Consider the following 9,914-nt stretch of genomic DNA (forward strand, 5'->3'; position numbering starts at 1 on the left):
AAAAAGTTATGACAAGAGTGGGATTCGAACCCACGCCCCTTTCGAGACTAGGAATGTTCTGAAGAACATGGATGACCAGGTGACCTGACCCTAGCGCCTTAGACCGCTCGGCCATCTTGCCGGTTGATGAAAATTAGTCTCCAACAAGTGTTATATGAGCTAGCTGTCATATTTGAGAGAAAAGCCGCTACGCAGTTGTCAATGAAGGTTGGATAGTCATGATATGCATTACTAACCTAGGTTATTGCGTGTAGCAGCACCTATATATGTTCTGCTTTGATATACCTGTTTTAATATTTAATTTTATGTGCGTTCACCTTGTTGGTGCTGGTGTTGGGATCAAGTGGCTGATTGACCTTTGGCTTGGTATATATACCCATAGGAACCAGTACTACTAAAGGCAATAGTCCATCGATTCTACGCTCCATCATCATCGGCCACCCTTCAGTTGATCCCTTAAAAGAAATGGTAGCCTGACCAATGCCACACGAAAAGCACGCTCAAAGTACACAAAAGGTGAAATCCGCAGGATGTACATTGCACCAGCATACAAGCAAAGCTACGCCGTCCCTGAAGGCTCCGCCAACAATGTAAAGCAAACCCAGTCACCAACAGGACAGATGCCATCAGAAATAGTTTCAGCAAACACCTGCATCAAAAGAAATAGTACTACTAGTGTATACAAACGCTACAAAGGCACTGCCAGGGAGACAGAGCTACGGTAGCTCAGCAATAGATTCCCCGTGCCATGTTTACTTCCCAGCCGACGCACCGTAACAACAAGACCGGAAGGTCCTACATAGAACAAAACGATCGTCGGAATTAGAAATCTACTAGAAGGAAGCATAAGAACGGCATAAAAAGAAAAGAAAATAAAACATCGTGTACAAAGTATTGCCTGGAAAAAAGCAAGCAATAGACTAGTAGACCAGTTCGCATATTATCCCACTGCATGGGTCTGTGGACCTCCCTCACTGCACAGAGTTGCTCAGTCTCATCCTGGTTTGAATGTTATGATGTAATCTTGGATTATGTATTGTAAAGTTGCTGCCCCTTTCAACAATTGGGCAAGATGGCCGAGCGGTCTAAGGCGCTAGGGTCAGGTCACCTGGTCATCCATGTTCTTCAGAACATTCCTAGTCTCGAAAGGGGCGTGGGTTCGAATCCCACTCTTGTCATAACTTTTTGCATTTTTTGCGACTTCACCCAATACAGTCGCCTAGCTGTACAATGCTAGTTAGAGGAGTATATAAGTCTGTTTACAATGCAGGCCAGAGGCCCCTCTATGTTTTCGTCGATATACAACTACTACAACGCAACGTGATCAGCAGCGCTGTCCTTCCCTGTACAGAAAGTACTCCCGAGGCAGCAAGGCCAACATTGTAGAGCGGGAGACCCTATCTCACTACCGCCGAAGGATTACCCCCCCAACATCTTCTCTTTAACTTGTCAGCCATACACCCATTCTTCAATTGGAAAGCGTTCCATGCCTGTCTACGAACATTCGTTCACAATAAACGGCCGGTCATGCAGGCTAATGCCAAATTGAACAATGGTCATAAATCGGTTCACATTAGCACATCAACCATCTCATACTAGTCGGTTGGTTTCCTGCAACCAACTGAAACTAACGGCACGGACTTTCTTCAGGCCCCTATAGCTCAAACTAAAACCGACAAGTGACCCTCTCGAGGAAACACCCCCAGCACTATGCGCGGCCCAAGAATTCGTCAACAACCTGCAGGTACTTCTCGCGGTCGTCGAACTGCGGGCAGTGCGAACCGTCCGACAAGGTGATCCACTTCACCTTATCAATACCCCAGAAGAGCGGTTCCACGGCGCTGTCCTGCGCTTCATCATATTTACAATTGATCACCAGTGTGGGAACCTGGATCCGGTGAATGCGGTCCAGTGCGCTCCAATTTTTAAGAGACCCTTCGACCCAGAATTCGGAGGGACCGAGCCTGCTGCCGTTAGCATGTGGCATCATGGAAATCACGGAGTAAAAAAGTGGACGGAGAAAGAACTCGGGCAAAGGTGCAACGCAACATACATGCTGGCAGCGACGGTAGAATCCTTCTCCGTGGTCCAGACGAGACTTTGCATAAGCTCCTCGGGCCATGGCTGTGTCCGGCAGCAGAATCGGGATAAGAACTCCACCGTTGCATCTTCATATTCCTTCGAATCAAGCCGCCCTTCTGCTTCGCACTTCTGCAGCGTGTCTTGAATCTCTTGGGGCAGGGTAGCGCGGAGTCGGTTGACTGATTCAAGCCACAGTGCGACCGAGGCCGGGGAGTTCGATAGGATCAGCCGGCGCAGTCCGGCCGGCTGACGAGCGGCGAAATCCATCCCCATCATTCCGCCCCAGGAATGACCCAGTAGATCAAAATGACCTGCAATACCAAGGTGCTGAAGCAGGTTTTCCAGCTCCGCGATGAATAGGTCGACCGTCCAGAACTCCTGATCGCCGCGTTTCTCCAGATAGTGGGAGGACAATCCATTTCCGATCTGATCGTATAGAATCACGGCACGATCGGAAGCCAGTGCAGCCAGGGGCAGCATGTAGTTGTGGCAAAAGCCCGGCCCGCCATGCAGGACTACTAATGGTGTGCCTGCCTTGATGTCGCCATAGATCCGGTACCACGTTTGGGCAGGCTGGGGAAGACTAGCATAATGGAACGGAGCTGTTCCCTCCTGAACAGTACTTGCCACCATACTGGGAAGATCGACGCAAAATGTTTGTCAAGGCAGTAATAGTATGGAGTAGTGATAACGTGCAAAGAAAAAGGAGGGGGTGAAGGTTCAGACAAAACAGCCTGTCTTGAGTTTGACACCACCACACCCAAGAGATTCCCCGAGGTTAGCCCATGGCCCGGCCCCTCCAGCTTGTGAGACAACCCCACCAGCACTATATCACTGTCACATTGAACTTGCGTCAATTAGACAAGGCCCCGGGCAAAGTCCGGGGTCTTTGAATGTCTATCAGTCAGCACCCTGTCTTCGAAGCATATGTGGGATGGGTCGGCGGCTTGATTAAGCCTCCGATTTCAGGGGTCTCTCCTGAATTGTGTGCCTCACTCCCTAGCAATTTGGCCCCTATATAAAAGTGCGGCACGCAAGGGAGAAAATACTGCGTGATGCAAGCCATGAGACGGCGCTGGTTGGTGGGCTGACTACTGCGGTCCTAGCGGATTTAGACGCCTCCACCCCGATCCTTCGTCGGGGTTAGGATCGCCGGGCTGAGATTGCTAATAATCCAACAAAATTCAAATAAAAAAAGATCGAACAAATCCTTCAGGTCGCCTTGCAACTACGATGCGTTGTTCCCTTTTATCAGCCTGGCTGCTCTTTCTGGTCCCAGATTCGAGGGATGCAGGCCAGCAACAGATGTGGCAGTCATGGTTGCGGTCACTGACGCCAATCGGTCCCCTATCATAGGGATCCTAGCCTTGCTTTTCGCCGTAATTTCGACATTATCTGGGGCTGCACGGCTGGGGATCAAATATGCCATCACTAGAAAATTTACGGTAGATGATCACCTGATCTCTGTGTCAATGGTGAGTCTCAAAACTTTCGTTGGCGTGTCAAGCCCTAACTCCAACGCAGGCCTTCAGTGTGCTACAGACAATATGCATTACCATCGCCGCGCGCAATGGCTATGGGGAAGCAGAAAGTGCTTCCTCACAAGAGCGAATTGATATAGCTCTGAAGGTACACCATCCAATTCTCCGGATTAATTGGTCGCTGACGTAGTCAGTCTGTTTATGCCGCAGAAATGCTATACGTTGCAAGCTTGACTTTCTCCAAGCTAAGCGCCCTAGCATTCATGACCTTTCTTATGCAGCGCACCCGCAAGGCTGAATGGGTACTCATTGCATTGATCAGCGCCTGGGCTGTGGCGGCGGAATTTGCCGTAGCTTTCCAATGCGATCTTCCGCAGCCATGGAGATGGAATCAGACGAGATGTTTTAATCGAGTGAGATACCATGCACTTACCGAATTCGAAGGATACAGACTAATCTCATGGTCAGGATGCCTGGTGGATGGTTTTCGGGGCGTTCAACATTCTAAGTGAAGTTGCCCTGATTTTAGTACCTAGTATGCTCATACTCCGGATTCAAATGGCGGTTCCTAGGAAGATAGTTGCCATCGCCTGCTTTCTCACTCGCTTCTTGTATGCTAGCTGGTGACAACCCGTTCGACGTCCGTGGACAGTAACTGATGCTTATATCATGACAGGGTCATCGTTGCGATCATTCTTGAGCTTGTATATCGCCATCAAAACAATCACGCCTCAGACCCCCTGCTGGCCATTTGGAAGGCTGCCGTCTGCGTCGAGCTAGTGCAGTGCCTGTCCATTGTCATGGCCTGCGCTCCGCACCTGAAGCCGTTCATGGACGGATTACAGTCCACTGGGCTCCGCTTATACTACCTCCCAGGCGAGACATCTGAACGCGGAGAGTACGCTCGCGTAAGCAAAGCGAAGGCTGCTGCACACGAGCTTAGCGGGCACGTTGGGGTAGCCAACAGCACCGCTGTCTCGGCAGGGAGGGAACAGCAGGATTGGGATGATACTATGAGCCACTCCAGCCAGGATCATATCATTCGAGAGACTAGAACCTGGGTCGTAGAAGAGCAGTATAGCCCGGATGCTGCGACAAACCGACCGATGGACAGTGAGTCCAATGGTAGCCATGGACTACACGAATCAATTAGCCATTAGAGATCGTCTTACACGGTACTATTTACATGCATTACGACTGGACGAATTATTCCACATTCAGATTCGAATTATCCCGGAAAGAAGCAGCGGGTTGGGCGATCTCCAGCCGTTCCCTGAGAGCACCTGGCACTTTTTTAAGGTTTTCAAGTTGCCTCAGCTTTCCCGGACTGTGGACCTTCAATTACTGTTTGCTTGTCTAAAATCTCTAGTTTCGGACCGGAGGCTGGCCCGTAATCCGACGGCACGAAGCCTAGCATCCCGGAAGTGGAAGCTTAACTCTCCCTAGTAAGGCACCGAACAGGGTGGACCCGCCACTAAAGACATGCAACCCGCCGAAGGATCCAGCAGGATTGCGCGGTGTTTGATCCTGTTAGGCCATTTCAGTGGTCCTAACAATGCTAACTATCGGGTGGCGCTCTGCAGCTTGACATTCTACCGCCCCTCGTCAAGTTTCTCCGGTTAGTAAAATTGTTTTCCTTCTATGGAGTTTAGACACATTGACCAGTGTCAGTTATGGAAAAAATCCAAGCGAGCCCCCGTTAATTCAGTTGAGGGCCTTTTGTCTCCGCTCCCCTTTTTTCTTTTTCTTCATCCTGCATATGCAGCCAAGCCGATTCTACACCGGATAAGACAGGGATCAGAAGACGGGAGGGGTTAACCGAAGGAACAAGCTTTGCTTTCGGTTTCCTACACATTCTGCTCTTGCTTTTATCTCCCGCAGTTGAAGGGGTTGACTTCGGGCATTTGCACACATAAGTCAGCGCCACAATGGGGCCGCCGATCGAGTTGCGCGACCGTAATTTGGATTCTAAGGCCGCCAACAGCAGCCAGTCTCAAGTCAATGATGAGCAGGGACTGGGCCGCGTGGGCAAGAAACAGATCTTGAAGGTACGTGATAACCATAGATTTGTGTTTCCACAGTGGCTTACCAGTGCTTACAGCGTCGGTTTGGTTTCTTGTCCATCTTGGGTTTCAGTTGTACGGTTCTGGCATCCTGGGAGGGCATTTTGTCGTGCGTATTTCCCAATTAACGGAAATATGGTGCGTCGTGTCTTTATTAACTGATGCTTAGGACGTTTACCGTACCTTTTGAGGAGTATGTATCGACTCTACATGAAGAGATACCTTAACCTAACAATGTCAACAGTGGAGGTCCTGCTGGAACGGTCTACAGTTTCCTGGTCGTCTGGCTGGGTACGTTTTCGACGTTTCTCACGCTGTCTGAACTGGTTTCGATGTAAGTACATCGACCTGATAACTAGCCGGCTCAATCTAAAATGCCTTTATGTGAAGGGCCCCTACTTCCGGAGGACAATACCACTGGGTATCGATGATGTCCCCGCGATGGTGCCAGAAGTACCTCAGCTTCCTCACAGGTTGGTGTACTAACCCAGCTTTCTCCGCTGCTTACCATACTGATATAGCTATCACTAGGATGGCTAATTGTCATTGGCTGGCTGGGAGCATTTGCATCAACCTGTTATCTAAGTGCTTCCCAGATTCTGGGATTGGTGGTCCTTAACCATTCGTCCTATACCCCGGAGCCCTGGCAAACGATGCTTCTGTTCTGGGCCATTGTGGCTTTTGCCGTGTTCGTCAACGTAATCACCAGCACCTTGTTGCCAAAATTCGAGGGTCTTGTCCTAATTTTGCACGTGTTTGGGTTTTTCGGAATCATCATCCCGTTGGTTTACCTGGGAGATCACAACTCTGCTTCTGAGGTCTTTGGGCAGTTTGCCAATGATGGCGGCTTCCAAACCCAGGGATTAGCTTTCATGGTTGGTATGATTGGTAACATGTTTGCCTTTACCGGTGTGGATGCGGCTGTCCACGTAAGCTTCAGCACCTTCAACCTGAAATGTCCTCTACTTGACTGACATACAACTGGGCAGATGAGCGAAGAAATTTACGACGCAGAGCGCGTTGTTCCGCAGTCCATCCTCACCTCGGTCCTGATCAACGGAGCGCTGGGCTTTGGGATGATCCTGTCCACATTGTTTACTATGACAGACGCCACCGCCGCACTAGCCTCACCCACAGGATACCCTTACATGCAAATCTTCTGCTCCGCCACCAAATCCCTCGGGGGATGCACCGTCATGTCAGCCATCGTCCCCATCCTAGTCACTGCCACCGCTGTAGGATCATTGGCATCTTCCTCTCGCATGGCATGGTCCTTCGCCCGAGACCGTGGTCTCCCCGGATGGCAAGTGCTCAGCAGGGTATGTCTCCCGTCCTCGCCAGCTCAAACAATCCACTAACCCAACCCTAGGTCAACGCTCAAGCCGTCCCGCAATGGTCCATCCTCGTCGTAACCAGTGCAGCCGTCCTGCTGGCACTAATAATCCTCGGCTCAGCAGCGGTCCTTAACGACGTTGTCTCTCTCTGCGTCAGCGCCCTCTACTCTTCCTACCTGATTTCAGCCTTCCTTCTGATGTGGCAGCGCCTTACTGGCGGTATTCGCGAACCATCTGATGCACCCACGGACACAGTTGTAAACACGGCAGGTGCGCCTCTTGCCTGGGGCCCCTTCAGACTGCGTGGCATATTGGGTGTTTCAGTGAATGCCTTTACCATTGCTTACCTGGTCGTGGGCGTATTCTTCAGCTTCTGGCCCGATGAGATGAATCCGACGGCTAGCACGATGAATTGGGCCGTTGTTGGTACCGTGGGTACGAGTCTGATTAGTACGGTGTATTATGTTATTTGGGCGAGGAAGGAGTATACGGGACCGGTGGTGGAGATTAATCGGGATTGAGATGACATGAGTTATGATAGATGGAGATATAAAAGTTGCTACAATCGGTACACAGAACGGCTATCGAGTCCTTTTATCAATCCCTACTTCCATTGCCAAATTGATCACGCCGTGTCCACTTGGGAGAGTAAAACATGAAACGCAGATTACATCTGACCCCACCCCTTCCGTCTGACTCAATGGGAACCAGCACCTCTACTTCGTCTCCTTGATAAGCGCCGCAATATTCTCTCTCTTCTCAAAGGCCTCCGTAAACCTAACAAGCGACTCGGGAAGATTTGCCTAACCGACGAAAAAGAGTAAGCCCTCTCTATACATACCCTCGAGAAATATATGCAAAGAAAGAATATACATACCACAATAGTCCCCGTCCTCCGATCATTATCCATAATCTGATAAATAGCGAAATCGGCATAGGTGACCTTATCCCCCAGAAGATACGGACCCTCCGTCTCGGCGTAGTACTTCCCCACAACATCGTAGTACTTGGCTGTGGACTCGTTCTTGTATTTCTCAGAGGGTTGCATGAAATTGGAGACCCATTCACTCTATATTACGGTGAGTACTAGCAATCTAAGATGGAAGATGGAGGGGCTACTTACTCTCCAATCAATATAAACATCCGCCACCGCATCAACGATATACTTCTCCCAGCTCGTTTCGCCATCGTAGCGGCCAAGGTCGCGGGATAGATAGCGGAGGGTGGGGATATGCTAGACTCGTATTAGATTATTCATACAATGACAATGGACACATTGAATAGAAGGCAATGCGCACCTGCGTCAGAATCTTCCCCTTATACTCAAGCGCGGGCACCAGTCCAGTTCGAGTGATCCCCTGTTCCTGCAGCTTCTTGCTAACCTGCGGCCAGTTTTCATCATACGGGTAGCGGACTTCGCTGAATTCGATACCGGCGTCCTTGAGGAAGAGTCTATCTCCATACATGGTATTCTGTGGTTAGTGGATATTGATGGTATGAGATGCGGGGGTGGGGTGTGGAGGTGGATGTTAGCTGACCTGACGACTTCGCCGCGGCCTAGACGGCCGATGTCGAGGTAGTGATAGACTGTTTGGGAGGATTGGGTGGACATGGTGACTTATGATTTGAGTGGGTTTGTTGGAATTGGAGTATTTCGGGTTTAAGTCAGAGACTGGCGATATGATGTGGATTGAGTACGATTATAGATGATGTCGATTAGGGGAAGGAGTGCTTACAAATGAGGGCAACCCCGCAGGGAAGGGACCTCTCGGGGATCCACTATATCGCCGACTTACTTGGTGTTGAAAGCTTGGCTCGGTCAAGTTGGTCAATTGGAAGATCTCGAACCTAATCCTTATCTAATATTAGGATGGATATACTAGGGTAGTAGAGATTGGATAGTATCGTATTGGTGAGTTTGATCCGACTACTACAGATTACGAGGTGGACTGATATACGAGTCTCTAGTACATCTCCCACCTCTTCTCTAGAATAGCACCGATACTTGCTTTGGAAAGCAATTACCCCCTCTTCCGTCGCAGAAACACGAAGTTGATCCAGCAATCTCTTTTACTGACATCATTCCTTACGATTAATGACGTGTTGCGTCGAGATAGCGTCCCAGAAGGAGTGCGTGTTGGAATGCAATTCAAGGGTCTGAAAGCTTTCATTTCGAAGTTGGCCTACATTGATCTCCATTTCTATCTAATGACTTTGTATGGCCACCATGAAACAGTAGTTTGTCCCCTCGTCCATAACCTCCACAACTGTTCCAGATTCTCTGGTGGGGTGATCACCAGCGGGCTTACCCGCAAGTTAATCAGGAATGCGGCCCAAATAGACAATGGAAAAAGATGGTATTTGATCCAGTGAAAGGACAACAATTGTGTTGTTTCAATTGATCAGTGAGAGATAGTCTTCTAATATCTCTGGCGCCAATAACAGGTAAGAGGAAAAAAAAAGCTTTCATGTAGCTGGGAGGTTTACTAAATGGCAAAAAAATAAAAAGTGAAAAAGAAAGCCCAACGCGGGGCTCGAACCCGCAGCCTTGAGATTAAGAGTCTCACGCTCTACCGATTGAGCTAGCCGGGCAAAGGGAAAGAGGAAGTTGAACAGCCCAACGCGGGGCTCGAACCCGCAGCCTTGAGATTAAGAGTCTCACGCTCTACCGATTGAGCTAGCCGGGCTAGTTCGGTGAAAGAGGCTTTCCATATAGGCTTTATGAGGCTTATTGAATGACACTGTCTTATGCCTGCTTCATAGTCTCACCAGCCCTCAACCTCTCGCCATCTACTACTTCGCACAAGTTAGCGTTCTACGTAAGACTGTGATATGATGTTATACATCTAAATACCACGCTTAATATATCACGCAGTATGCCACCAGCGAAGGCTTCATCGCGCGAACTGTAGTTCTGGGTGATCATTGTGGTGGGAGACAGATGGTAGTACGTA

General features: G+C 49.5%; 4 protein-coding genes and 4 non-coding genes across 8 annotated transcripts; 3 read left to right on the plus strand and 5 right to left on the minus strand.

The window, feature by feature from the left end:
- Positions 1-9: 9 nt before the first annotated feature.
- On the minus strand, positions 10-121 carry BO85DRAFT_t177. The gene has a single exon. It is a non-coding gene; the product is annotated as a tRNA-Leu (tRNA).
- Positions 122-1,066: 945 nt separating this feature from the next.
- On the plus strand, positions 1,067-1,178 carry BO85DRAFT_t169. Its single transcript has one exon. It is a non-coding gene; the product is annotated as a tRNA-Leu (tRNA).
- A 103-nt stretch (positions 1,179-1,281) lies between these two features.
- BO85DRAFT_423082 (proline-specific peptidase) lies at positions 1,282-3,051 on the minus strand. Its single transcript, XM_025658001.1, has 2 exons — positions 2,054-3,051; positions 1,282-1,964 (listed from the first exon to the last, which is right to left on the minus strand). Exons 1-2 carry the CDS (start codon positions 2,713-2,715, stop codon positions 1,709-1,711), a joined length of 918 nt encoding a protein of 305 aa, XP_025514231.1. The 5' UTR covers positions 2,716-3,051; the 3' UTR covers positions 1,282-1,708.
- Positions 3,052-3,132: 81 nt separating this feature from the next.
- On the plus strand, positions 3,133-4,785 carry BO85DRAFT_450352 (uncharacterized protein). Its single transcript, XM_025660351.1, has 5 exons — positions 3,133-3,557; positions 3,607-3,711; positions 3,758-3,976; positions 4,032-4,174; positions 4,240-4,785. The coding sequence occupies exons 1-5, from the start codon at positions 3,399-3,401 to the stop codon at positions 4,721-4,723; spliced, it is 1,110 nt and encodes a 369-aa protein (XP_025514232.1). The 5' UTR covers positions 3,133-3,398; the 3' UTR covers positions 4,724-4,785.
- A 706-nt stretch (positions 4,786-5,491) lies between these two features.
- Positions 5,492-7,481, plus strand: BO85DRAFT_439446 (GABA transporter; the record flags this gene model as incomplete). The annotated part of the gene is made up of 8 exons (XM_025658715.1): positions 5,492-5,611; positions 5,665-5,735; positions 5,796-5,819; positions 5,871-5,960; positions 6,017-6,099; positions 6,158-6,555; positions 6,616-6,945; positions 6,996-7,481. The coding sequence occupies 8 exons, from the start codon at positions 5,492-5,494 to the stop codon at positions 7,479-7,481; spliced, it is 1,602 nt and encodes a 533-aa protein (XP_025514233.1).
- On the minus strand, positions 7,476-8,643 carry BO85DRAFT_450354 (glutathione S-transferase). The gene is made up of 5 exons (XM_025660352.1): positions 8,499-8,643; positions 8,259-8,412; positions 8,084-8,194; positions 7,838-8,029; positions 7,476-7,763 (listed from the first exon to the last, which is right to left on the minus strand). Exons 1-5 carry the CDS (start codon positions 8,570-8,572, stop codon positions 7,677-7,679), a joined length of 618 nt encoding a protein of 205 aa, XP_025514234.1. The 5' UTR covers positions 8,573-8,643; the 3' UTR covers positions 7,476-7,676.
- Positions 8,644-9,479: 836 nt separating this feature from the next.
- Positions 9,480-9,552, minus strand: BO85DRAFT_t176. The gene has a single exon. It is a non-coding gene; the product is annotated as a tRNA-Lys (tRNA).
- Positions 9,553-9,574: 22 nt separating this feature from the next.
- BO85DRAFT_t175 lies at positions 9,575-9,647 on the minus strand. Its single transcript has one exon. It is a non-coding gene; the product is annotated as a tRNA-Lys (tRNA).
- Positions 9,648-9,914: the final 267 nt, after the last annotated feature.

The sequence above is a fragment of the Aspergillus piperis genome, assembly GCF_003184755.1.
Source record: "Aspergillus piperis CBS 112811 unplaced genomic scaffold BO85scaffold_12, whole genome shotgun sequence".
NCBI lineage: Eukaryota > Fungi > Ascomycota > Eurotiomycetes > Eurotiales > Aspergillaceae > Aspergillus > Aspergillus piperis.